Source organism: Hevea brasiliensis, chromosome 7 (assembly GCF_030052815.1).
Source record: "Hevea brasiliensis isolate MT/VB/25A 57/8 chromosome 7, ASM3005281v1, whole genome shotgun sequence".
Lineage (NCBI taxonomy): Eukaryota > Viridiplantae > Streptophyta > Magnoliopsida > Malpighiales > Euphorbiaceae > Hevea > Hevea brasiliensis.
Genome location: NC_079499.1, coordinates 3,367,588 through 3,395,291, shown reverse-complemented (window position 1 = coordinate 3,395,291; position 27,704 = coordinate 3,367,588). Strand labels below are relative to the sequence as shown.

Here is a 27,704-nt window from a genome sequence, read left to right as displayed (position 1 = left end):
GTCAAAGGACTTTACGTTAAGTAGAACGAAGACAGAATACATGCATTGCAAGTTCAGTGAAGGCCGAACTGGTGATAAGGAATGAGTTAGTTTAGACGTAATTGTATTGCCCCAAAATAATCACTTTAAATATCTCGGCTTAATCCTTCAAGTAGATGGAGGATGTTAGTCATAGGATTAAAGCCGAACAGTTGGAATAGAGAAGTGCCACAGGAGTTTTATGTGATCGCAAAATTTTCAATAAGTTAAAAGGAAAATTTTACCGTACAGCTATACGATCGGCATGTTATATGGTGTTGAGTGTTGGGTAATGAAGGAGTCGTATGTGTCTAAGATAAGAGTTTTGGAGATGGAAATGTTAAAATGGATGAGTAGCCATACTAGACTAGATAAAGTTTGTAATGAGAGTATTAGAAAAAAAGGTAGGAGTGGTGCCAATTGAGTATAAGTTAAGAAAAGGAAAATTGAAGTTGTTTGGTCATGTGAAGCCAAATATACGAAGGCTCCAGTTAAACAAGTAGAGCACATTGGGTTAGAGGATAGAAAGAAAAGAAGTGGTAGATATAAACTGACTTTAAAGAGAATAGTACAATATGATCTAAAAGCATTACACGTTTACGAAGATTTAACCCAAAACGTTTAGGGTGTAGAAAGAGAATCCATATAGCCGACCACAATAATTTTAAGATAAAAGTTTAGTTGAGTTAAGTTGATTTTGGATTTGAATCATATTGTGGTATTTAATTACATCCAGTAAAAGAATTTATATATGCAAATGAGAAATAACATAATATCTTTTCAGATGAATACAAATGAGACAGAAAAAAAAAATCCCATTTTCATCAACAATTTAGTGCTATATACTCATTAAGTATTTAAGATAATACAATAGGTGATGGATCATGGGAGCCTTTTTCAGTATATTCCATGCATTTTCAATTCATAGCACAAACTTCTCCCATGGAAATTGGTTTATTTGTAGTGTAAATGTCAAGGAAAAAAAATACAAACTACATGTTTCGAAGGCAAAATGAACTAAAAAAAAAAAAATTAATTTTATTAGGGAAAGTAAATACAAAGGCATAGGCCACAGTTTCATCTTATCAAGATATTATTCATTAGGAAATTTACAGCATTCACTGCAAGAGAAAAACTTATTATATATATATATGTGTGTGTGAAATGGAAGGGAGGGTCACATGAGGTTGCAGGAATAGCTCATACAGCTGAAAAGGGTGTAATCTTGAAATCAAGATCCCATAGCTCAAAATTTCCCTCGACAAAATCATAGTGTGCACCTTTCAATGCCAGAGTTTTTTTCAGCAATCCTTCTCTCACGAATGGATACGTCAACAAGTTTCCCAGCGAAACATTCACAGCCTCCTGCATTTTTCCATTAACAACTATATATAAGCATTAATTAATTCCTTACGATTCTTGAAATCTCTTTTATTATGGTGCATGCACTATAAAGGGAACCTTTTTCCTTTCAAACTTATTTATTTGAAGGTTTCCTTTAAACCAAAACGTGATTATAATAATAAACTACAAATAAAGAAACAAATTAAAATTAAGCTGCACTGAATTTAACTTGCCTTCTCGCAATTGTGGCATTGCTCTTCAAAACTTAAGCTGTTGCAGTCTGTCTTAACCTTGGCCTTTGCAGTTGAGCAGATTTGGACCCAATTTTCTATGAATTCACTGCATATATTAATAAACGTATAAGAGAGAAATTACCAAAAAAAAAAAAAAAAAACAAAACAAAAAAAAAAAACAAACGTGAAGGCATGCTAGGTAAGAATTTAAATAAATGGTATCACAAACTTTCTTTTAAAGTAAAGAATTCACCATCTGCTGGGGAAAGAAAGAAAAGCAGCTATGGATGATGCAGTGGAATTATTCAAAAGCAAATTTGAAGTTTGAAGTTTGAAAGCTACTGTTCTTGCCTTTTTTTTTTTTTTTTTTTTGCCTTTTAGATTCCTTTCCAATAATATAGCTCCATGTTAATAAAGCATTAATTTCCTAGCCATATATTCCAGATTATTCATCTGGAATAGACACGACCGGAGACAAACTAAGAATAAATGAATTGTTACAAATATAAGAAATGCAACAGCAGCAAATGGGAGAGGAACCTAGCTTTTAGAACTTCAAGAAAGCCAACATACATAGTTAAAATGCTTGCGGATTATGTTCAATTAATTTCTTAATTATAACAAATTAAGCATATATATATATATGGTTGAAGGCTTACCTAGAAGTGGTCCCATCATCTGGGATAGACATGAGCCCCTTAATACCACCGCAGCGGCTGTGGCCAATGACTACTATATTCTCCACCTGACCTCTCAAGATTCAAAAGAAAAGATGATAAGAAACCGATTAACTGAGTAATAGAACTTACAGCATTTATCCATTTTTTTTATATGCAGTGCAGGCAACAAAACAGCATATTACCATGAATAAATCCAAGAAATATTTTTTATATCAAGTAGAAAAATTAAATGACACGGAAGACATCCATCTCTTTCAGTATAGTGGTTGGCCTGGGTCCATTTGGCAATTGGCATTATAAGTGAAAAATTTTTATAAAGTATGTAGGGCAAAAGTATAATGACTAGACTTCACGTTCCCCGCCACCATTGTTGGTTATAAAAGAGCCACACCATTAAAGAATTAACGTATTGGGGTGTTAAGAGTAAAAAGTTAATCGACTATTCACCTTTAGATGCAGCACTGCATATTCAACGGCTGCCCCCGCTCCTGAGTACTTTGTCTGTAGGCAAACAATAGATAATTCAAAGATATAAAAGTTATCAATATATACATACGTAAAAAAGTTAATTAGGAGGTTAATTAAAATCTAGGCCATGTTGATGTCCCATGTATTACAGTAGATTAATCATCTACCATGTTTCATATAATTAACTTAATCCAGAAAATGTAAGGCAAATGAATTATTTTATTAAATTTATCTGAAATAGAGAATGTTATTAGCGTGTAAGCTAATTAAGGTGGAACCATAATATTTTGATTTCTAAGAGATCTATTGATTATGAAAGGATTAATATTAAGCAAACCTTATCATATGGTGGGACCATGTTGGCAATGTTGCGGACCACAAAGGCCTCCCCTGGTTGGAAATTGAGGATATGAGAAGGGCAAACTCGAGAATCAGAGCAAGCAAATACCATAAACTGCATATACAAAATGTTAAATTAGGTCAATTAGTGTATGGTCCCATAATGAATACTTAAATTGAAAGAAGATAAGAACAAAATAGCCATTATATGGAAACCCCACTTGATTAGATGGATAAATAGCTAGGAGACCGTGTACTTGACTCATTTCAGACCCCACACCCCACATTCTTTTGGCATGACAAAAAATTTCAAAGAAGGGCACCTAGATTTCAACTTATATATTATTAATATAAATATAATTAAAGCTTAGCTATTTAATTGTTCTTTTATTACCCAAATATGAAAGTCAAATTTGGCTTTCTAAATAGAAATTGTAGATTGCATGATGGTCATCTTTTGATGTATCAATAATTGCATTTTCTCTATGCTATAAGAAAATGAAAATAACTGAGGGGAAAAAAACACAATTATTATCTAGAATTGCCCATGCATACACTAACCTTGGGGCTCTGGCCTTTGGCGAGTGCACTATACAGGTTGGGATCCTTGCTGAAAAGAGAAGTGACGTTATCAGCCCAATTATGCTACTGCTGTTTCGAATTTGGCATTTCTATATCTTGATTTTAAAAAGTTATTTCAAGTACATAGAAGTGATAAATCTTCCAATAAGAGGAAAAAAACAGGAAACATAATACTGAATTACTGAAAGAAAAAATGTAACATGAACTTTTATAATTAATATTTTAAACGAAAAATTTTTAGGTAGATCAAGTAAATCAGGAGCGAAGTGACAAATTTTTTTTTAAAGGGTCAATTTTATATAAAATTTGATTCAATAATAATTTATTACACTCATTATTCATATATTTTAAGAGTCTAATATTATATATTTGAATAAAATAACAACAGAGCATAATAAAGTTATAATTTTTTTTAAGATCCTTAATATTATAAAAATTTATTAGATACATAATGAGAAATAAATATTTTTAATATTTTATATTATTTATAACATAACGAAAAATATAAGTTATTTAATAAAATTTATACTTAAAATAAAGAGGATTTTTTTGGTATATACACCATAATTTTAGAAGTAACATGATTTTAGAAGGTTTGGAGAGTTTTATGGTAATATAATTATAGATATTATTTTTATGTTTATTAATTAAAAATACATATGAAAAGATAATGGAGAGTAATTTAATTAAATGATGTGGCAGAATAAATGTGCCTAAATTATTTATTTTTAACTAATGACAATGATCGGACGGACAGCATATTCCACCGACTAACTACCAAAGCCAAGAAAAAAATACGTACTCATATTTCTCTGTCTTGAAGTGGATGAACCCGGCTTTTATCTGCTCGTCCGGGTTAAACTCCGCCGTAGAAGCAGCCTCTAACTCGGCCATTATCTGCTTTATTTTTGCGGCGGCGACGCTCCCAAGGTCAGCTTTCTCACTAAAAACAAAGAAACGACAACAACACAGTTAATAGTTGGGTGTAACGAGGGGACCCATCTTAACAGAACAATGATCTAAACTTCCATTCAACAACGCGTCTACAAGTCGCTGTAGAATGATTAAGAAAATAAATGCATATGGTAATGATTTTGATTAGTTGAGGAAAGACTTAAAATGCCGATGAAGGACACAAAATCATTCTGTTATCTAAGGATTTATTTATTTGGGAGGATGAAAGGAAAGGACACAGTACCTGAGAAGCTTTGACAGTCCTGCAACGGCTTCCTCATATGAGTTGTTTGCCATGTCTTCTTCCTTCTGCTGATGGTTCCACACATTAAAACACACGAAGGAAAATAAATAAAATCATTTTCATAATCAAAAGCTAAAATACTGTGAATCGATTCCAGAAGCTATCAGAAATGAAGGGTAAAACAAAAAAAAAAAAACCAGAAAATTCAAAATCAATAACTACAAAACCATGATCATGAAATAGATTATCAGAGAAATGGAAATGATTCATAGAAATATATATCATCATGAAGCCAACGGAGAAGGTGAACTGTGGAAACGAATTGGATTAGAAAAGAGAAAAAAGAAAGCATCAAAAATCAGAAAGTGTAAAACTCGGAATCGGGATCGTTGCATCATACTACGGACCTTTTTCTCTAGATTCTGTTCTCTGTTTGGGCAGGGAATTCGCCACCTAATCAGCTTCTTTTCACTGCCTGATCACCCTTTCACCGAAATACAGATAAATTATACAGAGGGAGCAAAAACCGAAAATCAAATTGAAGATGGAGTGATGCAGTGCATGGTATTAAAGATGGAGCAATTTATTGGGAGCGTAGATGGTGTCGTTGGATGATCCGACGGCGTTTGGACTAGTTCAGCAAAGAATGCCGAAAATAGGAAGGAAAAAAATAAAAAGAAGAGGAAGAAGGTGCAATTGAATGGCTAGCGTCAGTTTCGGTGGGTAAGTCAACGGAGAGAACGCATAATTGGTAACGCGTGGCAGGAAGGAACGTGACTGTAACGCTCATCAACTCATCATTTTTCAGGAAAGTCCAAAAGGATATATTATTTAATATTTATAATTTTATATGTTTATTTTTATTAATTTATTTTTTCATATAAATTACTTATATAAAATTATCATATTATTATATAATTCTCTTATTTTTTTAATAAATCAATATTTTTCGTCACGACTGACGTAAAATCCTCCCTGCTTTCCTTTTGAATGAGATTTTATGATTGTTATTTTTCATTTTATAGAAAGAAAATAAATGAGCTTTTGCATAATAGCTACGTAATAGGATTGCTGTTTTTTTATATTATACTCGTAAAAATCTTATTATACCTTATGATGTAGGAGGGTAATAAAGTAATTTTACCCATTAGAATTTTAACTCTATTAATATTTTTAAAATTTAAATTTAATTATAATTTATTATTAATTACTCAAATTCATCTTAAAACTGAATACTAAAAGTTATCTAAAGTCATTTAAATTTATTATGCATTTGATTAAAATTTACATTAAATTATATATATACATCCATCCATTCCAATATAATCTTAATTTAGTTAATTTTATATAAAATATATTTTTATTATTAATATATATATAGAATATATTATTGTTAATAATTGAATGTCTTGAAATTTATACATGTTATTAAAAGAAATAAAATTTGTATTATATTAAATTTTTATATAAATAAATTTAAATAATTAATTAAATTTATTTTTAATAATATTATTAAATTTAATTTTCCTTTAATTTAGGAAAGAGTATTTGCAATATATATAATTTTTTAATATCAAAATGTTACCATCCCTCATTAGAAAATATAGCTAATGGAGAAAGGGGAAAAAATTTTTTGACAAAAAAAAATAATTCCCCAATTAGACAATTAGGTGGCAAATTTTCTATTTATTGTTTAAGTGGGGATTAGAAAATTATTATTATTATTATTTTAATTGTTAGCCAATCAGACAAATCACTATCTGAACATTCACAATAATCTGAAAATCATATGAACTAGATAGCGAACTGTAAGATCTCGAATTAAATCATACACTTACAACTATCAGATTCAAACCTGTAATCTCTCTCAAATCTACTTATCGTTGATTACTAAACCAATGAATCATAAGGAGGATTAGAAAATTAGTAATGGTATAGATTTGAGGAAAGGAAATCCAAAGTGGAATAATTGAATGCAATCCTGGAGAATAGAGAGACAGCTGAGATTTGGATATTCCTAGTTGATTCAGTTATAGCCCACCCCAGATAAAGTTGAACTCCTTCTCAACTCCCAATATTTATTTCCTGGTTAACTGATAAGCCATACATTTTCAATTTTTCAATTTATATTTCTCTGTCATTTTTTAAGAAATTATTTTTAATAATTATTCATATTTTTAAAAATTAAAAAAATTAATTTTTTTTAATTGTATTCTTCTTTTTACTAAATATAATAAATATTTTTTATATTTTTTAAAATCTATCTTAATACCTCTTTATCTCTCTTAATTAAGGTAATAAAACCTATTATTGCACAGTCAAATTTCAACTCACAGAGACCATTCTTGGTTCTTGAACAACAAAGCATCATACAGTTTCCAAATTTTCCAGCCATGCTTCTATTCAACTCTTCTGTTCCCACCTGCCAAACAGGTTCAATAAACAAATTAACAACAATCATAATATACAAAAGATATTCTATATTTTATGTTTAGCTTAAATTAATTAATTAATTAATTAATACTCTACTAAAATTTAATTCAATACCAGAAAGGGTCATGGGTCAAACACGAATGTATGAAAACTTCAATTAAGAACTACCATCAATCGCTTGTTATGAATAGAAACTAATAAATCATTATTGAAGTCAAGAATCCTTTCCTTAGTTATATTATATATGATGATAATGGCTCTTGCAGCTGCTTATGGGACAAAATTAATTTCAATAAACAAATGATTTTTAAATTAGAGAGATTAAGGACCAGAAGTGAGAGGCAAATGCATAACTCTTGGGCTGTAAGAATAGGCACCAATGGCAGTGGAGAGGGCAATTGAGAATTTTTGGAGTTGGGTTTCTTTCCAAAAGAGGACCCAAGAAACTGGAATGAAACTTTTTTGGATATAGAAATTTCACAAAATTCTTTCATTGTCAGTTTTTAAGATATAAATTTAAACCCCTGCTAAAATGAAAAATTTTTTTTCTTCTTTCTGCTTGCTTACTTTCAAAATAGCCCTGGGGGGTTGCTTTACTGTCTCAAGTGCACAATGAAGGCTCTAAATTACAAGATGCTCTTGGGACTACTCAATTGAATGGTGAAAATTCTATGCCATGGTGGCATACTAATGTCAAGAACACAAAAAAAGTTAATGCAATGCCTGATGGCCTGAGTAATAATGCAAGAATCAAAGAATTAAAAACTGAAAATGGGGGCCTTGACACACCTCTCATGGTGAAATGGCTGAAAAGCAGCCAGTTTAGTCATCAAATTATCATATCATTCCAGCCAATTTGAAGCCAATTCAAGATAGAATGGTTTATGTGCATTTGATTGCCGATACTCCAATGCAGAAATGTTGAGTTGCTGAAGTTCTTCAAAGTACAGGAGCTTGATGGCGGGAGGGGATATGTGGTGGGAAATGAATTGGGCTAAAATTAGCACCTTGCAGGATGGAATCCGATCCAACAGATTAAAAACGGTCACTTTGAGTTCCACTAAACATTGCAAGAGAAGCTCACACCTGATTCGAGCTCAATTTCTAGTGCCCATCCATCAACTGAATCGCCCGCTTAAGACAAGAAAGTAACACATCAACTTAGATTCTATCCTTATCTAACTCCTCCATTTGTTGGCCTTCTTCTTGAAGCTTTTCCTTTCCCTTTTCCCCATCAGCGACGCTGAAAATTATTTACTTCATTTTACGGACAGTTGTTCAGGAGCTGGGAACGTTGAAATCGGTGGTTGGACATGATTCAACACCTCCAAGTTTCGAGGTTAGCTTTTGCTTGCATAAAAATTTATAATAGGAAGATGAAAGAGAGCAAAATAAAAAATTACCAATCTTTATGGTTTCTACTTAATAGACAAGGGGAGTAATAATCACAACTGATAGCTTTTGAGAATGATTAGCTTCAACTGCAGAGGATTTTAAGACATGTTAAGTTGTTCTAGCATCACATCTTTGTTAAGGATGTCCCTTTTGTTACAGTAAGAACAAATGGTGTTCGCAGTTGAATTTTCCACAGGTTGATTTCAATCAATCATTTAATTTTAATTACTTGGGCCTGTAGTTTTAAGGGCGTGAATTGAGAAAAAGTTTGTGATGTGAACCAAATGTTCACAAGAAACACACAAGAAAGAAACCCGAGAGAATAAGAAGAATCAAGAAAGAAGAATTGATAGTAGAAGACTGTAACCGGACTTCATTGATTAATAACTGTACTCTTCCTTAGTACATGTTGGGTATTTATATGAAAACCAGATTACAAATACCCATGCCCTGGCTATATATTTGACACGTATCAGTTTGAGATTATTATGTGTCCTTCACATCACATCTGAATACTGTTGTTTCTTATTAAAATATGTGTTATGACAGGCTGAGAATTGTGGTATGGCAGAAGCAAGAGATCAAAGGTATGGTATTTTTCCTTACATATCTACATGCTATGAAACGTAAAAACCTTATAAAATTTGTGTTTTGGGCTTAATTAGCTAACGTTAACGTTTCTGTGTGAAGTATTTTCCTATGGCACAGCGTTTAAGTTTGGTTGTATTACAGATTAAGTATCATCCATGAAGATGACATTGAGCTAGCACCTTTGTATTCAATGGATTCTAGCCTCTGTTTGTATACACTTGAATTTCCCCGTCAGAACCTGTTTCAGACAGACTGCAAATGCCAGCATATCTCTGTTCATACTGTTACTCAGTCTTCTCCTTCTCCCGTACTTTCATGTGTAGAGAAGCCACCTAAACATGCTCATGTTTCACTCATACCAGTTGCCAATTCAGATACAAATTCATGCTGTCAGCCAGCAGCATCTAACACCCTCCAAGACATACATGTAGTAAGAACTTAGGAACTGCACACTATGTGTAAGAGCGCGTGCGTGTGTGTTTGTCTTTGCTGTTTGTCATATTTTCATACTTGTTCGTTATTTTTCTGAAACGAAATATTTAAGTTTGTTTATTTGATTGATGAGTCATCCTTTTCTGGGTTTTTCTTAGTCCGCACGGTTGATGGAGTTTATTTGATTGATGAGTCATCCTTTTCTGGGTTTTTCTTAGTCAGCACGGTTGATGGACAATTTTCTTGAACTTGCTAGAGAAAATACAGAGAAGGATCTGGAAACCTGTGGGGTTCTTGGTGCTTTCCTTGTAAGATTCATGCTCTTGCCCATATAATGTAGAACTGAAAAGCATTGTTTTATTATATAAAAGTTGCTTCTATCTGTCTAGGCTTCTAAAGAATGTTAATGGTTTATGTTATCTGTACAAAACTGTACTGTTTCTTAGCTAGGTTTGACAACATATATTCATGAACCCTCTTGTTTCTCCAACTATATCAGTTTTGCTTCTCTCCCTTACCATCCCTAAATGATTGCTATTATCTTAGAAACGTTGTGTGTACAAGAAAACATTCACTGGAATTTCCGTTATGGTCACCGTCTTGAATGATTGCTTCAACCTAAAATCCAGTTCTTCACTGATCCAGTGGGATAATTCACCACTGGTGTCACCTCTGATAGCAGTCAAGTGAGCTGCATTGACAAAGTGGGATAATTGACCTATGGTATCAAATTAGATAACAGTCAAGCCATATTTAATAATCAAAGCCAATTATTGTGTCTATCTGTTTCATAATATGCTTTAGCAGGTGGTTATATTCTTTATTATGGTTCTTGATTTTCTGTCATTTTGGATCCTGTGCAATGGGATTAACACCTTATTAGCAATTTTGTGGACTGTTACAAACATTTTTTGTATTGTCAGGCTTCATTCTCTAATTCGCCCTAGCTGTTAGGGTAATTGAAATTGATTTGAGAGATAATTAATCTAACTGAATCTCATGTATATACTTTTGTCCTTAATGAACAGGAAAAGGGCACTTACTATGTTACCACCCTGATAATTCCCAAACAAAAGTCAACTTCCAATTCTGTGAGTACTCTTTTTGATTGGGTTTTTGATGTCAGTTGCTATAAATTTTATGGGGCCTAACTTCTTTACTGCTAATCGCGGATACAGTGCGAGGCTATAAAAGAGGAAGAATTTTTTGCCATACAGAATGAACATTCACTTTTTCCTGTGGGATGGATTCATGTCTGTTTGTTCCTTTCCTGTGATGTTATTTTACTTTATTAACTTCGAATGCTTCTTTGAAGTAATTCTTTTCTATTTTTTAATGCTAGCTTTTAAATACCCTTAGAATTAATGCTTAGTTTATTATCTATATTTTCAGACACATCCTTCTCAAAGTTGTTTCATGTCATCAATAGATCTACACACTCAATACTCGTATCAGGTAATCAAGTCAACTGTTGATTCCATTGCAATTATCAAGTTATGTCAGTTTCTGTGGTAGGTAAGGTCATTATCCTTTTTGATAGTTAAAGGCATTAGAAGTCCTGCAAAATAGTTGAAATGCTACTAAATGACAAAGTTTACTTGAATCTTTACCCTCTTGTTAATAATACTTCTGATCCAGTATTTCTTGAATCTGTTTTCTTTTATGCCATTGATGTTGCTATTAAAATTTGACAATTTTCATTTCTTTTATTCTTTCTGCTTTCAGATAATGATACCAGAGGCCATTGCTATTGTCATGGCTCCAACAGATTCCTCAAGGTTTGCAACTCTCAGACAACACTTAAAACAACTGCCAAGTTGGAATTTTGAACAATTGATGTGAAGATGTCTTCCCCTTCCCTTCCCCACCCCCACTTTTTCTTCCCACTCAATATCCAAAAGCTGTTCATATTTATACAAGTTAAAGTAACAGTACCTTATCCCAATGCATGGTTTTCGATTATAGCATTTGCTATATGTAGTTTTCCACAGTATGACTTTCAAATTGTTTTTCAATGGTGTTTGTTATCACAGACATGGTCATTCCTCATTTTTTAAGCCTTCTCCTTGCATGATAGCACCTCTAATGAGCACTATGCCAATCCTTACTAGTTTAGACATTAGTTTCTGTCACACAAGACCAATTTGTCTTTGCTCACACTCTTTCTTTGAAGACACCGCCTGACTCAGATTTCTTGCTATATAATCCATCCATTCTTGTCTTAGCACTCTTCCAACTCAACATTCTCATCGTAGTTTCATTCATTTTTTGTGCATGCTTGTTTTCTGCTTTGCATGTGTTTGAGATAGTTTGGCTGTGCAGTCTATGAAGTTTGGGTGGCTTGAATTTTGGAAAGCATTAGAAGGCATGGGCTCAAGGCAGCTAACTAATTTGATGTGACAGTCTCCTTAAGCCAACTTAATTTACCAAGAGTAGAAGTTTATTTTGAAACTCTATCTACCCTTACTCTATGTTTAGCGAGGTTGTAAAGCAAAAATATCAGCAACACAAAATAAATTGTGTATTATTTGCCAAAAAAAAAAAAAGAAGGAAGAATTCTGAGCTGTCTGCTATATTTTTTTAATGCAGAACAATAAGAAATACACTCATCAATGCCTAGATACAAATCTGTGTAAAAATTGGAGATGATTTTCTGTATTAACAATTTCGGGCTTTGTCTCATTTTTTGCATGCAGGAGCTATGGAATATTCAGGCTATCTGACCCAGATGGGATGGATGTTCTGAAGGAGTGTCAGGAGACTGGATTTCATACTCACAGCGAACCTGCAAATGGAAGCCCCATTTATGAGCACTGCTCCAATGTATATACAAATTCTAACCTGAGGTTTGAAATCTTTGACTTGCGCTGATGTATCCCGTTCTTTCATCATCAACTGCTTGTGTACATGGACAAATAGGAACATGGCCTTCATCACCATGTGTAACAAGTTTTGGCTGAGGCATCACATATCATAATGACAATGCATAAGGACAAAACATAACGCAGAGTAGATGCGTGTGTTATTGTTAGTAACTGATGGTCACAATCTGAAGAGTTCTTGCCTACTGTTATTTTCTTTTTTCCTGCCTGCCATTGGATTAGATATTGGCCATATGCTTAATGTTGCATTGAGAGTTGCTTGGAGTATTTCCTATATAACCACAGAATTCATACGACATTAATCTTTTTGATTTGAGATGGTGTTGAACATGTTCTTCAAAAGTTAACGAAGATTAACTAGAAGGCTTGTGTCATTAAGGGATTATCTAAGCAAGCAACAAAGAATTTCTTGGGAGCTTCTGGGAAGAGAAAGTGGTTGGTTCCTTTTGTATTAAAAGTTAAAGATGGTCCCTCTGTGGATGGGTAGATGCTCATAGAACTTAGCAACTCCTACAGGCTTTCGTTTGTCTTTGTCTGTCTTTGTGAAGTGTGAACCACCCACCTACTACTTTCCTTTCCCGGAAAACAGAGGAATGTTATGTCAAAATCAAGCAGTTTTCAAGCTCCATTTTCTTGAAAACTCCTTTAACTTTTTACAAATTTATCATGTGAAAGGACCTGTCCTATCTATCAATTACAATACGGTTCTTCTTTTTTGCCTCCTGCTTTCACCTTATCACATTGAAAAAGTCTCCTGTCTAAATTTTGACAATGAGGAGCATAGGCATTGCCATTTGCAAGTCCTTTAATTGCCAGTTTTTCTTTCTTCCTGCCAACTCTTGCACTACAACAATAAGGAAAAGAAAACAACCCAATACTTCTTCCACCATAACTCCATATTCTAAAAGTTCTATTTGTGGAGTTTGAGAGGGAAAGGAAACCGATTCTTGAACTCAAAAATCAATTTGTGCTTAATTTTATTAAAAATTAAGAAATTTAATTTAAAATTTTTAATTTTTAATTTAAATTAAATATCTCAAAAATACACGGGGGTGAAAATTGAACCTTTATTCATTATAGAATTATTCCAGTCATCACTAACTCTCTTCTGGACATGATTCCTAATATCCAACACCTTTTACAGTTTACATTTTTCATTAAAAAAAATTAATAAATAAATTAATTCTGAAAAAAAAAAGAAAAAAAAAATAAAGTTGACAGTAATCCCTAGTGCAAACTTAATACGGATGAATATTCCCGCTCAACCCGTTCACATTGGTGAAAAACCCAACCCGGTATGGCAAATACGATTTCCGTTTGTGCTCCTCTTTCATCGCTCTATTGCTTACGTAGAGCCTCTCGTGCGCCGACGATGCCTTTGTTTCCTTCTTCGCCCCTGGCTTATGCTTTTTCTCCACGGCTTTTTCGCTGTTCTCAGCCTTTATAGTTTTTCCACTGGCTGTTGCTGTTATTGTTGAAGGATTTTTGTGGTTATGGTGATTTAAGAAGACGAAAGCGTCCTTTCCGTCGCTGTTGCTTCGGAGTACCAGTTCTCGAAACCTCCTTAGCTTTGAAAATCCAGTGGAGTTGCTCTTTTTGCAGACCTCCGGCGAAGTCTCGACGGCTTTCCTTTCCCAAGCGCAGGACGGTCCCGCTGGTTCATCTGCTTCCGAGGACGAAACCGACGAAACTTGATCATGCTCCTCCACAAACAGCTTCCTCAACGGAGGCCGGAGAGCTGGCGCGAAGGAGTTTTTAGCTTCCGAATCACCGTCGGCGAATAGGAGATCTTTGTTGAACAAAGGAAAAACCGGCCGGATCTGACCGTTTTCGAATATACAGTCAGCAGATATCGGCGAGCCATCGGGATTAATGCAAACAAAACTAAACTCCTCGTCCTCGTCTTCAACCTCTGTTTCTTCTTCATGCAGCGGTTTCTCATCCTTGAAGCTCTCTAATTCATTTGCTGAAGCTTCATTTAGTTTCAATTTCAAGCTAAAATCCTCCTCAAAGTTACCGGCGATTTCCGCCAATTCGGTAGAGGAAGAAGAATTGAAACTTGGATGTACGGAGACAGCCGAACTGGAACTCATCATCTGCATTTCTTCTCTACAATTCCTTCCTTATAATTTGATCTTCTGGTGTTACAGAGGAGTGGAAGACACGATGTTTTAGTGGTAGTGGTGGTGGCGATGGGCGGTGGTTGGATGGATGGAGGGAGAGAAGTACGAAAGTTTGTTTAAACGAGGTTATTTTTGGTGTTTTGCGTTTCAATTTTTCGTGTGGTGGAGGCTGCGACAAGAGTTCATTGTTTATATATAAATTTCCGAGACGAAAGGTAGACCGAAATCTCTGGGTGAGGAGTTCCGAAATATCGGCGATATGTTAAGGAGGAAAGAAAAGGTTTTTGATCCTTGACGGTTAATGAGAATATTCGTGTTCCCAGGTGAGTAATTGACAAGCAACCTTGTCCGCCCTGCTTAAAAAAAAAAAAAAAAAAAAAAAGCAAGCTTGTACGCGGATACTTGTCCGCTGCCCACGTGTCCTAAATGCAGTAGTAAATTTTTCAAGTAATTACTAGTAATTGAATTAAACATTTACATTAAATTCATATATTCATTATATAAATTTTAATTAATTTTTACATAAATTTTTATATAAATATTTAATTTAAAAGAATAATGCATGAATTTTGAAGCTTCGTACGTATATTCTGCTACTGTTCTACGAATTTCACATTATATAATTCATAGACTTTTATCTAAAGGTTGAATTGAAAGGGTCAGTACGCCACACAAGATCCATAGAATCAAGAATTCTATAGCTTTTAGGTCAATTATTTGGATTCTAGAAATTTAATTAATTAGTCCATAATTAATTTGACTATCTTATCAATTAATTAGTATAATATTAATCTCTCATATATATTACTTAGATTAATATATAATCGGATATGATAATGGTAGTTGAGAAGGAATAATCATAGAACAAGAAGGTCGAGTACATAGGCTACGTGGGGTGGCAATAAATGTTTGTAGTCATCATTTCATTTTCTTTGATTTATAACTACTCATCCTAATTATCAATCAATTTTAATTTTGATTTAATATTTCATCCATTTATTTTTATTAATTTTTAAAAATTATTGTATCCTTAATTATTTATTATTTTAAAAAAATTAAGATTATTAATTATTTGTTTAATTAATTTTACTCATATAAAGTCTTGAATTACTAATTCAATGACAATTTAATTTAATTTATGAATTAAAAATGCCAAAATTTAAGTGTATATTAGTATACATCAAATGCAGAAGGGTAGAGCTATTAATAAATTACAATAACCAACTTTTTTATTATTAAAATTAGTGGTATTATATTAATTTGGCTAATTTTACACGGTGAATATATCTATTTTCATATATTAAAAACTTCTTATGAAAAAAAATATATTTTTTAATAAAAAATAAATATTTAAAATTTAATATCTTATCAAATCGAGAGATATAATTAAATAAAAATTGTGAGTACAAATTTATTACTTATTTTACTACAGAACAATAGCTTCTAATTAGTACCTCGAATGTTAAAGTTTTGTAAGAGAGATTACTATTTAGTCGATTAATTATTTTATCTTTGAGTTTTAAAAAATATATTATTTAATTTTTATATTTAATTTTTATTAAATTATTTAATTTCTTTATTAAATTTTTTTATTATTCATAATATTTAAATTATTATTTAATCTCTCTATTTTAAATAAATTAATTAGTTAATTTTTATATTTTAAAAAATACTAATATTTAGTCATTTTATAGTGAAACTAATTAGATAATCTGATATATATATTTAGAAAATATATCATTCAATAAAAATAAAAATAAAAATTTTACTATATGGAGACTAAATCTAAATTTATATAAATTTTTTTTTTAAATTTCCAATTCTTTGATCTTCTTTTTCATATTTTCTCCACTTCAAAATAATTTTTTTTTATTATTTAGAAATTTAAGAAAACTGATTAACTTTTTTTTATATATCATTTGATTTTTATAGGCAAATAAAAAAAAGAGAGAATAAGAAGGAGAAAAGTGTGAGTGTTAAATATAGAGAGTTAAATAAGAGAGGATAAAAAATAAATAAGGGAAAGAAAATTACAGTAATTTATGTATAGAAAATAATTATGAAACTAAATAATTAATAAAGTTAAATTATAAAAATTAATAAATATATTTTTTTAAAATATAAAAATTAATTAATTTATTTAATTAAAATAAAAAATTAAACAAACTAACAGAGATAAAATATAAAAATTAAATAATATTTTTTAAAAATATATAAATTAAATAATTAATTTTATTAAAATACAGATATTAAATGATAATTTACCAAGAATTGTTTAGTATAATTGTATTTGCCCCATGCGGCTCCTCTTGCTACAAGAAAGCTTCAAAAGTCTAAAAGGCCTTCAGCTTCGTTGAGAGCGTTTGACTTGACTTGGTCATTTCTTCACATAGTTGGTGGATCTTCCATCCCATCGTATCGTTGACAAATCCACCACTTTCCTTGCGGGAAACTCTACCATACCCATCAACCTGGCTCTCTCTTTAGGCCTAAGCTAATTTATGGATTATATGCTACAAGCAAGAACCTTCTAACCTTGTGGATTTTTAATTGTCTTATACTAAAGAAAATAAATTCTTAGTAAAGAAAAAAGTTGTTAAAATAGGATTTTTTTTTTTTTAGAATAATCATTGTCAAATAGTTGACCATTCATTAGTAAGATATATGTGTATGATTGGTCTTTACATTATAATAAACGTGTCTTTAAATTAGGGGTGAACAGATTTCGGTTCAAATTAAAAAATCAAATCAAATCAAATCGAATTAATTCAGTTCAATCGATTCGATTTTAAAATTTAATCGATTCGGCTCGGTTTGATTTTATATTAAAAAAATATTAATTATTTCGGTTCAGTTCATTTTTGAAGAGAAAAAATCAGTTAAATCGAATCGAACTGAATAGTAATTTCACATATTCAAATCGAATCAAATTGAATCGATTTTTGAATTGATTTATTTTTATGAGGAATTTATGAATTATATTTAATTACATATATATAAATTATTTAATTTCATTGATTAATGATTAATAGGTTCAAACTAAAATCAAAATTAGATCAAATAACTTGAAAATTAAGTATAAATTAAAAAATCAATAAAAAATCAAAACCGATAGATTTGAACCGAACCGAAATAGAACGGTTTGATTCAATTTGATTTTTCATAAATTTTGGTTCGGTTCGGTTTCTAAAATATATAATTCGATTTTCATAATTTAATTCGATTCAGTTCGGTTCGGTTCGGTTTGAACTGAATACTCACCCCTACTTCAAATCTTGTGGGTAAAATTTTAGTCCCTTAAATAGTTATATTAGTTTTTTAAAAATTTTCATAATCAAACAAATCCTTATAATTTTTAAAATGAATAAAATTATTCCAAAATTTACTATTGTCAACTTGCCATTCTTCTCTATGCTATTTCTTATTCATTTCATTCATTGTCTTCTTCAGTTTTTCTTCAAGAAATTATACACACCATGTTCGAACAAAGTTCATAATATATTTTTAAAAAATTCATATAATTCGTATGAAATTTAAGTCTTATTTAATTAGAGGCAATTTGTTTACAGCAATAACTGAACTATAAATCAAAGGGGAGGAGAAACTCCACAAACTACAATAACCCCAATGTTATGACAGACTAACTATTATATTATATTTTTAGTATTTTATAAGATTTAATTTTGTGAGAGAACTCATGAAAGTGGAATCATTTATATCCTTTTTTTTTTTTTTTTTCTTCTATTCTAAAAGATTAGATTTGGGTTGGGCTTTGCTTGTGGTGAGATCACAATGGTAACTGGATCATTGGTTTGGTCTTCTCTTGTCATATAAGGCCTTGAATTGGGATGGTGGGGTTGTGGGATGTCCCTCTGCATCTCCATAATGTCATAATGTATTTCTATAATTTTATCCAAAATATAAGTGTCATCAATGTTAATAAAAAAATATACAAATTGTAAAATATTAATTAATTATTATAAATTAACTCAATTCTATAATTTTATCCAAAATATACAATAAAATATATATTTCATCGACATTAATTAGAAAAGATAGATATTACTCTCCTTGACATCATTTTAAAAATTATAAAAAAAAAGAAAATAATTGAAAAAATACAAATATGCTAAAAGAAGAATTAAAACACATTATCAGATGAAATTGTTCTACGTTATTCATTTCTTCTCAAAAAGTTTAACGGAGTACGTGACTTCAATCAATTTTGACAGCATATCAAAGACTCAACCATCAAAAGTGATAGAGAACTCTTAAATAGATCTAGAATACGACAACTTGCACTAAATGCATACTTTGATGTAATTGTGAAAATAGGAATAGCGAAGACAACATCCTTAGCTAATTGAGAAATGACAACCTTAATCTTCCACCATTCCAAAACATCAAACTTGTTTTCAGGCTTTTGACAACCTTCTGACAAATACTTTGCTGCCCTCCGACTTGCTTTCTAATCTTTGTATCCCCTTCTTATTCTTTGCATATTTAGATTAAAAAGTTAAAATGTGTGCCTACTTCATCTCATCAGAAGTTTAACTCAAATTATAAGAGTCTCAAAATTAATCTAATGATCATACAATCTAATCAATGTTGCTGCCACTTTATCCCCCATCTCCTTAGCCTTCACACTTCCATAAACTCCACCAAAATATTATCTCACATATAGCATTTAAAGCGAGATTTAAAACAACAGTTACAAATAATAAGAAATTAAGATTATCCTTATTCTCCCAATATTTATCAAGTTTCTTCTTCATTTGAATGGCCTTTGAATTCAAAAGTATCACTACTCTCTTCCAATATGGTCAACCTATCTATTAAGGCCATAAGCTCATGAAAAAAAAGGCATTTGAGGTGACATATAAAAAACTTGAAAACTGCAATGTCATAACATAAAAAAATCTCAAAAACTTTACAAATACTCTAGCAACTTTCCAATATTCTTTATTAAGAGGACTAATATTTTTTATTCCATCAAATTAAGAAAATCATTTCGAGCCTTCTACTTCTAATTTATTAAAATTCTTTTCAAAATTTTCAGTAACTTCAAGCATCTTATAAGTAGAAATATACCTAGTTTCATCATCAAGGAAAAGAAGACTCTTATTTTCTATTTTTGCTTTCTCTGCGCACATCTTGAAAGTTTGAGACCTAGTAGGAGAAGATTAGGGTGAGCATTCGGTTCAAACCGAACTGAACCGAACCGAATTAAATCATAAAAACTAAATTATAAATTTTAAAAACCCAAATGAACTGAAATGGATGAAAAATCGAATTGAACCGAACCGATCTATTTTGGTTCGGTTTGATTTGATTTAAATAGATCGATTTTGATTTTTGATTATTTTTTTAATTTAGACTTGATTTTAAAGTTATTTAGTCTGATTTTGACATTGGTTTGAACCTAATAACTATTAATCAATGGAATTAAATAATGTATATATATAAAATTACATATAATTCATAAATTTCCCATAAAAATAAATCAATTCAAAAATTAATATAATTATTTGGTTTGGTTCTGTTTAACTGATTTTTTCTTTTAAAAATCGAATCGAACCGAAATAACCGAAATAACTGAAATTTTTATAATATAAATCCGAACCGAACCGAATTAAAGCGGTTCGGTTCAGTTTATTTAGTTTGAACCAAATAATGCCTACCCCTAGAGAAGACCTCATATATCTCATTGCATTTCTAATTTTAAGAATTGAATCATTAAGGTCCTCTAAAGTAGATTCAAAATATGAGCACAACATCTCACATGCATGAACTCATTACCCATGATGGTACCTTTCTAATCCTTAGTTTCCTTTTCAGTGATACCCAATTGCACCATCATTAGAGCTTGCATTATCAACAGTGATAGTAAAAATATGATACATCTCCCAATCTAACAAACATGTCTCAACCATTTTACCAATTGTCTCTCCTTTATGATTAGAAACTAAACAAAAATTTACGATTCTTTCATGTAGTTTCATTCACTACTAATCCAATGAGCAGTTAAACACATGTAATTTAGATTTTGAATTGATTACCAAGTATCAGTAGTAAGACAAAATTGTTAAAACTGTAAAAACTTGCTTTAATTTTATTTTTTTCTCTTTATAAATTTTCATGCAATCTTTAACAACAATGATATGAGATAGAACCACGAATCTTGATTCAAAGCGCGAGAATCGTTTCTTCAGCCTCCACAATCTTAAATGACAACTTATTAATTATAATCATTTTAGCAAGCTTCTTCCTAATTTCCTCAACACTGAAATTCTTTACCGATCAGTAGCAAGATAAAATTTTTGAAATTGTAAAACTTTACTCTATAAGGATATTCTGGCTGTACATAGCTATTCTATAAATAGAAGTTAAGTAAGCTGGTGAATAGATGTCTCCAGTCCTAGATTGCTTTTACTCTCTTGAAATCTCGAAATTGATAGCCCCAACATCTGCTAGTTGCTTAGTTGTTGGTATGCATGCAGTGCTGATCAAGCCACCATCTAGCATTTCCTTTATGAAGTGCCTATCCACTTGGATGATGTGTTTAGTGCGGTCATGTTAATATTGATGACAAATTTATTACGAGATTCAAGTGGCAAAAACAGTTTTTAAATCAAAGTGGGACATAATATTCGCTGTAAAATCCATTCGTTTCACTATGACAAAGAACTGGAACTTGAACCAAAATCCAATCAATCTTGTAAATTTGTACTTGAAATAATATTCAAGAAACCAATCTTGTAAATTGACATAATTGCTGGAACAACTGCACCTGTAACAACTGTAATATCAAATATTGTAAAAGAATGCTATCAATCTCAGCTACTCTACATTTCTTCATGTATTAGTTGCTGCTTCTGGGTGTTGTCACAAAAGCTGGCTGCATAATGGAAGAATGTCAATTTTTGCTGCCACTGCTAGATGCTCTGATCACAAGCTGCATTAGAATAAGATTTTCAATCTTTTAGTTGGAGAATAAAGAACTGAACCATAACATAATAAGTTCTTTTGTGGATTCCATGTTCATATTGTCAAATGCTCCTCAACCAAGCAAATAAAAAGCTTTGATAACCCTCATCCTCTCTTTATTTCTATTCCTTTACTTTTTCTTTTTCCTGTTAAGTGTTGCTTTGCAGACGACTTGGATTCCCTGGTCCATACAATGAAAGTGAGTTATAGTTTCTTTCTTCCTTTAATTTTATTTCAGCAAATGGTTTAATATCAAAATGGCTATTCAGATTCACAGACTAGTAAACTGTGTCCAGCCACAATCATTGCTCAGGCGGGAAACTATCGAAATATTTTTCTAGTCATACTTCTCCAGCTACCGAACCTAACCAGAGGATCAAAAGTCAAGATTTCAGCTATACCTTTATATATTTGGATGATACCCCTGAGATTAGATAATTGACACAGAAAGTTATACCTTTCCTTGCAAGATCTAATTATGTGAACTAACAGCTCGTCTCCAGATATCTGCCTCACCCTTCGGATTAGTTGCAGCCTTGTAATCTTTTTTTTCTGCGAATTGAACATATTTGCAAAATAAGCATATATATGCTCAAGATGATAAATGAATGCAGAAAGAAGTTCTGGAAACGAAACTGAACTTTAAAGTTACAATAGATATGGTTATAATATACTTACTTTAAAGTCATCATGAAATTTGAAAATCAAAGCCATCTTAGAAGGATCTAAAAACTGTGACAATATAGACAACAGAACAGGAAAGCTCATCCATGGTGAGGTGGGTCTTAGGGGCCTCATTTGATTTCTCTTCATACCTGAATAATAATTAACAAATAAATTAATGAGTTCAACCTCAGATAGGAAGCAATCAGAAATATGTGACTAAATTTTAAAATAAACAAAGAAAGATTGAAGTTCTGACTTTGCTTACCAGTAAAGGAAGGGGCCTTAATACTGATGATGTAATCAGGGAAGATGTGAGAATTCATGAAAGCATTCCACACAATGAATCTTCTAGGCTCTACAATATTGTCAACTCCAGAATCGAACTCTGTTGAACTTGGTTGAAATTGCATGGAACCAGCAGGAATGGTTTCCATCTTTCCTAGTATTACGCGGCATAACAATATATGCCTTTGACCATTTTCATCAACAGCCGATGATTCCACACTGTGAAATACAAAGAACAAAGTAAAATCATCACCATTCTAATTTTCTTTAGTTTGTGTAAAGATTATTGCTTTTTGTATTTCTTGTTCTGAAACTAGAAATATTCAGTTTCTTCCCTTTTCCCAAAGTTTCTTGGCAATCAAACAGAGCATCACCAGAATATATAGCAATCTTAGTGAAAATTATAATCAATTAAATCAAACTTACCTATTAATGGAAAATTTTGCAGGAGACAGAGAAATGCCAACCCCATGAGATTGGCCATTGGCGGTTTCACCACACTGACTATATCCATGGGATATGACTTGACAAATCTCCTCCCTCGAAGCACCATACCAAGCAAACCGCAGATTAGCATTCCCAGCCCGCCTTTCAGCCACCGCCTTTGCAAAAATCCTGAAAGTAAGCCACCGAGCTTTTCCTACTGAACCGGAAACGGAATTCTTGTGTATGGCCACAATCTTCGTATCCTTTGCATATCTTCCCACACCCTCGAGCAAAGTCTTCTTGATTATGTCATGCTCCAGGGTTCCTTCTCCAATCTTGACCATTCCATTGCGAGTAAAATCCTCGAAACTGTCATTATTGTAACCCGAATGAGCCTCACCGTTATCAGCACCAGCATCCCCAGTTTCGTCGTCATCATTGTCAACTATCACAGACCCTCTATCTTCAATTTCAAGTTCCTCCTTCTGTTCAGCAGAAATCACACACAATCAAAAAACCGTAAAAACCACATCAAGCAAATTAAAAAAAAAAAAGAAGTATTTACTAACAAAGAAGCTTACAACTAAACATCCCACAATGCCGATAGGGATAAAGAATCGTTTACCATCGATAACACCCAGCAAAACGAATTAAGAAGCAGAGAAAACAAGAATAAAAAAGAAGAAGAGAAACTACCTACCTGAAGTTTAGTTGTTTGTGCGTTTTGATTGGTTAACATAATTAGCTGGTGAAGAAACAAGAACGTTGAAAAAAAACTGAATGAAAAACAGCTACTTGTCTATAGAAAGAAAGAGAAGGGTATCATCTACAAGATTTGTAAAGATTGAAGAACCAATCTTTCGTGTTCTTTTTATAGTTTGTTATTTTTGGCGGTTCAATACCTTCCGTAACGCAGGTTCTAATCCTAATCGAAATCGGAGTTGGAAATACGGAGCTAGGCGGCGGTCTCAAGCCGCCTCCTTCCAGTTGAATTTGGGTTTCTGAATAAGCAGCAAAATTATATAAATAACCCCCAACTGATCAAAAGGAAGGAGAGAGACGGCATAAAAAATTGAGGGCATTTTGAGAATTTTACATAAAAAATTAGATTAAATTATTTATTAATACGTGATTAATTAAAGAATTAGCGAGAAGGGCGTGGAAAGATTGTGTTTAGCTTACTTCGAATGCAAGCTTATAGCCGTGCATGTTGTGTGGGAAGAGATTTTTTTTCCTTTAAGAAATAATGAAATTTGACTTTTGCCACGCCAACAAAATTTATATTAATTAATTAAAAGTCGGTTTGGAATCAATTTGCTAGTCCTCATTCATCAGAAATGAGAACCCTTTTTCACTTTGCCTTTTCTCATTGCATCATATAATAAAAAAAGAAAATTATTTTTTAGTTCTTAAAATTTACCTTCATTAAATTCTTTAGTTCATTTCTCAAATTTTTTTTTATTAATTAATAAATTTTAATATCAATTAAATTATTATTTAATTTTTATTATTTTAATAAAATTAATTAATTATTCATTATATTATATTTTGAAGAATATTATTATTTAGTTTCTAAATTTTAATGAAACTAATTAATAAGTTTATGTATTTTGAAAAAAATAATATTTTTTTAAAAAATATTTCTAAATGAAATGAAAATTTTGTTGTGGGATACTAAATTTTTTTTCTTTTAAATTATTTAAATATTTTTATTCAATTCGTTGGGCATTATTTTTATATTTTATTTATTAAAAAATAATTTTTCTAAATTATCATGTTGATTACTTGAAAATTTAGGAGAAGTAATTAACTTTTTTGTGGTAAATGATTTTTACTATTTTCTCTCAAAAGATGAAAATAGAGAGAGAATGATAAGAGAAGGGTGTAGTACTGTAGTGCAAGGGAAGAAAAATATGGAGAGAAGGTCAACATAATTTGGGTATATAAAAAAATCACATAGACTAACAAATTAATGAAACTAAATTCCAAAAATTAATTAATATATTTTTAAAATATAAAAATTAATTAATTAATTTCGTTAAAATATAAAAATTAAATCATAATTTGATTATTGACATTAAAATTCATTAACTAATAAAAAAATTAAATGATAGATTAAATAGCTTAATAAACTAAAATAAAAAACTTAAATAATAAATTTTTTAAAATATAAAAATTAAATAATTAATTTCATTAAAATATATAAATTAAATAGTAATTTTTCAATAATAAAATTCAAATAAAAGAGAATCCTTGAATGTATGGATGATACCTTCTTGAAATTAATAAAAAATTGTTTTGATAGATAACTAAAATACATAAAAATCACATTTGCATAGTATGAAAAGAATATATGAAGGTTGAAAAATATTAATTTTGATATGTTAGTGTGTGATTCAATATTTTAATACAACTAGGAGAAAAAAAAATTATTTTTCTAGCTTAAGTAGAGAAATATCTGGGGAGGGTTGTTTTTTTATGTGATATAGAATTTATATTTTATTATTATTCCTAATTAAGTGTAATTTCAATTTGAATTATAACTGAAATTAATGTTAATAATAAAAGTCTTGTAAAAGAGATTATTTGAATTATAATTAAATCACGTAAATTTATATATAACAGTAAAAACTCTTATTATTATAATTTATAATAGGATAATATTTTTTCTCATTATATATTCTTTTAGAAAAAGAAAGCGACAGATGATTGCTGATGGAGTTTGGCGCGGCCAAACGCTCACTTGGGCAGCCAACCCTATGGTCTTGTAATGAGAAGCCAAACTCGCACTTAGGCAGCCAACCCTATGGTCTTTCAATGAGAAGCCAAACTCGCAATTAGGCAGCCAACCCTATGGTCTTGTAATGAGAAACACACCACAAATCAAGTGGGTTATTTAAATTTATTTGAATCAAATTGGGCCACAAATCTTACACCTAAAGTAAGTGTGTATTTGATATTGAATTTGTAGGGTTTAAATTATTTTTTAAATAAAAGTATTATTTTATATGTTATTAAAAAAATAATTTAGAAAATATTGTTTTATTTTTTTGATATTTTTATAATTAAAATTTATCAAATTTAATTTTAAATTATTTTTTAATATTCTATAATTAATACGTTTAAAAAAAAAAATTTCTTAACAATAATTATAACAATAATACTAAATAGACCCTAAATAAGTGGTGCATTGTTATAAAAAAAAAATGTGGGTGCATTTATACTTATCATAAACTTCATAATATTATACATTTTCATTATATCATAAATAACTTTATTTATATAATATTCTTCATTTCTTACTACTCCATATACTTAAAACTGTCAATTTATTCATTCATAGGCTATCAATTTTAATAAAATTGTATATACTTTATATCAATTAATTTATTTATATTTTTATTGTAATTATATTAAATATATCAATATAATAATGATAGATAAAGAAAAGGAGAAAAAATACATGGACAAAGAATAATAATAATATGTGGAGAAGATAATAACGAAATGGAGAAAAGAAAACTTGAAAAAAGAGATAATATGAGAGATATCTATAAAGATGGATTTCATAAAGTATTAGTTTTATTAGCATCTCATTCTCAAATTCAAGTTATTTATTTTAATTTATTAAAAATTAAAATTATATTGAAAATATAACTAATATGTAAATAACAAATTTAGTATTATATTAATCTTAAATAAATTTTTCATACTATTGTTTTAATTTTATAACGTACAATTTGCATATTGTTTTAATTTCAAAATCTGGCCGCTCTAATGACGTCGCGTGATGCGTCCGCATTGAGAAATGACTGCTTAAGTGCAGCTCAAGAAAAGTTTTGACTAGCAAAATATAAATGCTGGTCAATGAAAATGATTAAATGATTTGTTTTTATTTGGAGAATGCCAAACACAAATTAAAATTGCAAGAAAATTATTCAATTTCTCCTTTAAATTAATTTAACCATTAAATAAATTAAATCAACCTTAATCAATCAATAACATGAGTAAATCAACTTACCAGTAGGTTTTCTTATCATTGAGTAATTGTCTGTCTTTCCTACGTAAACAAAAAAGAAATTGAAACCTTGTGAGTGAAAATAAGTAAAGAGTCTTATTTTCGGTATAGCTATGGGTTGAGGTCCACCTGTTAGTGAGCGTGTCTCATGAGTTAGTCATTTGAGATCTCACATCGATTGTGAATTGAGCGCGTGCGTGACTTGTATAAAAATAAAAATTCTCTTAAAATTATCATAATTTTAAGGTATAACTTATTCCCGTTACCAAGCTATTGCCTATCTTTTCCTCTATGGAAAAAAAAAAAAGAAACCTCCCAGTCCATAGTCCTAACTGCTCAATCTTCGGTCTATGACATGAATTGGGCCTAACTGGAATGGGTGTATTGGGCCTCTACCCGGAAACAAAACAGACGCTGCGTTCAATTTCGCGGTAACCCGAAACTTGAGGAGGGAAGAGGTGCTATATTTAAAAAACGCGGGAGTGACAGTTAACGAATAACGGAAATCATGGCTACGAGTAATAGAAGCACAGACATTGACAGGGACGAGACCAAGATTTACACATTGACAACAGAAGGCGACGACGACGATGATAACAAACGA

General features: G+C 30.9%; 4 protein-coding genes across 8 annotated transcripts; 1 reads left to right on the top strand and 3 right to left on the bottom strand.

The window, feature by feature from the left end:
• Positions 1 to 1,036: 1,036 nt before the first annotated feature.
• Positions 1,037 to 5,550, bottom strand: LOC110639046 (carbonic anhydrase 2). Of its 2 annotated transcripts, none has more exons than XM_021789831.2 (9): positions 5,270 to 5,550; positions 4,863 to 4,930; positions 4,467 to 4,607; positions 3,644 to 3,692; positions 3,081 to 3,197; positions 2,723 to 2,776; positions 2,255 to 2,340; positions 1,596 to 1,701; positions 1,037 to 1,383 (listed from the first exon to the last, which is right to left on the bottom strand). In XM_021789831.2, exons 2-9 carry the CDS (start codon positions 4,913 to 4,915, stop codon positions 1,219 to 1,221), a joined length of 771 nt encoding a protein of 256 aa, XP_021645523.2. In that variant the 5' UTR covers positions 4,916 to 4,930; positions 5,270 to 5,550; the 3' UTR covers positions 1,037 to 1,218. The 2 variants fall into 2 exon arrangements, with proteins under 2 accessions (XP_021645523.2, XP_021645522.2); XM_021789830.2 differs by having other exon boundaries at positions 4,863 to 4,927; positions 5,270 to 5,549.
• Positions 5,551 to 8,381: 2,831 nt separating this feature from the next.
• On the top strand, positions 8,382 to 12,786 carry LOC110639017 (AMSH-like ubiquitin thioesterase 2). 2 transcript variants are annotated; one of them, XM_021789774.2, is made up of 9 exons: positions 8,390 to 8,634; positions 9,240 to 9,277; positions 9,423 to 9,711; positions 9,932 to 10,021; positions 10,742 to 10,804; positions 10,892 to 10,966; positions 11,106 to 11,168; positions 11,439 to 11,491; positions 12,410 to 12,786. In XM_021789774.2, exons 2-9 carry the CDS (start codon positions 9,255 to 9,257, stop codon positions 12,582 to 12,584), a joined length of 831 nt encoding a protein of 276 aa, XP_021645466.1. In that variant the 5' UTR covers positions 8,390 to 8,634; positions 9,240 to 9,254; the 3' UTR covers positions 12,585 to 12,786. The 2 variants fall into 2 exon arrangements, with proteins under 2 accessions (XP_021645467.1, XP_021645466.1); XM_021789775.2 differs by lacking the exon at positions 10,892 to 10,966 and having other exon boundaries at positions 8,382 to 8,634.
• Positions 12,787 to 13,648: 862 nt separating this feature from the next.
• On the bottom strand, positions 13,649 to 15,067 carry LOC110639016 (uncharacterized). The gene has a single exon (XM_021789772.2). It carries the CDS (start codon positions 14,695 to 14,697, stop codon positions 13,834 to 13,836), a length of 864 nt encoding a protein of 287 aa, XP_021645464.2. The 5' UTR covers positions 14,698 to 15,067; the 3' UTR covers positions 13,649 to 13,833.
• Positions 15,068 to 21,406: 6,339 nt separating this feature from the next.
• On the bottom strand, positions 21,407 to 24,056 carry LOC110639011 (probable inactive poly [ADP-ribose] polymerase SRO2). 3 transcript variants are annotated; one of them, XM_021789757.2, is made up of 6 exons: positions 23,783 to 24,055; positions 23,083 to 23,567; positions 22,637 to 22,875; positions 22,384 to 22,520; positions 22,107 to 22,257; positions 21,407 to 21,673 (listed from the first exon to the last, which is right to left on the bottom strand). In XM_021789757.2, exons 1-6 carry the CDS (start codon positions 23,819 to 23,821, stop codon positions 21,654 to 21,656), a joined length of 1,071 nt encoding a protein of 356 aa, XP_021645449.2. In that variant the 5' UTR covers positions 23,822 to 24,055; the 3' UTR covers positions 21,407 to 21,653. The 3 variants fall into 3 exon arrangements, with proteins under 3 accessions (XP_021645449.2, XP_021645451.2, XP_021645448.2); XM_021789759.2 differs by having other exon boundaries at positions 22,163 to 22,257; positions 23,783 to 24,049; XM_021789756.2 differs by having other exon boundaries at positions 21,407 to 22,257; positions 23,783 to 24,056.
• Positions 24,057 to 27,704: the final 3,648 nt, after the last annotated feature.

What these genes read in the sequence shown, in the direction of transcription:
- LOC110639011 (XM_021789756.2), bottom strand. Translation starts at nt 23,821, where the DNA reads ATGTTAACCAATCAAAACGCACAAACAACTAAACTTCAG. An exon ending in CACAAACAACTAAACTTCAG is followed by an intron (nt 23,568 to 23,782) that starts GTAGGTAGTTTC and finishes TCTGCTGAACAG; the next exon opens with AAGGAGGAACTTGAAATTGA. An exon ending in TAAGGCCCCTTCCTTTACTG is followed by an intron (nt 22,521 to 22,636) that starts GTAAGCAAAGTC and finishes ATTATTATTCAG; the next exon opens with GTATGAAGAGAAATCAAATG.
- LOC110639017 (XM_021789774.2), top strand. Translation starts at nt 9,255, where the DNA reads ATGGCAGAAGCAAGAGATCAAAG. An exon ending in TTCCTGTGGGATGGATTCAT is followed by an intron (nt 10,967 to 11,105) that starts GTCTGTTTGTTC and finishes CTATATTTTCAG; the next exon opens with ACACATCCTTCTCAAAGTTG. An exon ending in ACACTCAATACTCGTATCAG is followed by an intron (nt 11,169 to 11,438) that starts GTAATCAAGTCA and finishes TTCTGCTTTCAG; the next exon opens with ATAATGATACCAGAGGCCAT.
- LOC110639016 (XM_021789772.2), bottom strand. Translation starts at nt 14,697, where the DNA reads ATGCAGATGATGAGTTCCAGTTCGGCTGTCTCCGTACATCCAAGTTTC.
- LOC110639046 (XM_021789831.2), bottom strand. Translation starts at nt 4,915, where the DNA reads ATGGCAAACAACTCATATGAGGAAGCCGTTGCAGGACTGTCAAAGCTT. An exon ending in TTCAAGACAGAGAAATATGA is followed by an intron (nt 3,693 to 4,466) that starts GTACGTATTTTT and finishes TTCTCTTTTCAG; the next exon opens with CAAGGATCCCAACCTGTATA. An exon ending in ATGCAGTGCTGCATCTAAAG is followed by an intron (nt 2,341 to 2,722) that starts GTGAATAGTCGA and finishes TTGAGAGGTCAG; the next exon opens with GTGGAGAATATAGTAGTCAT.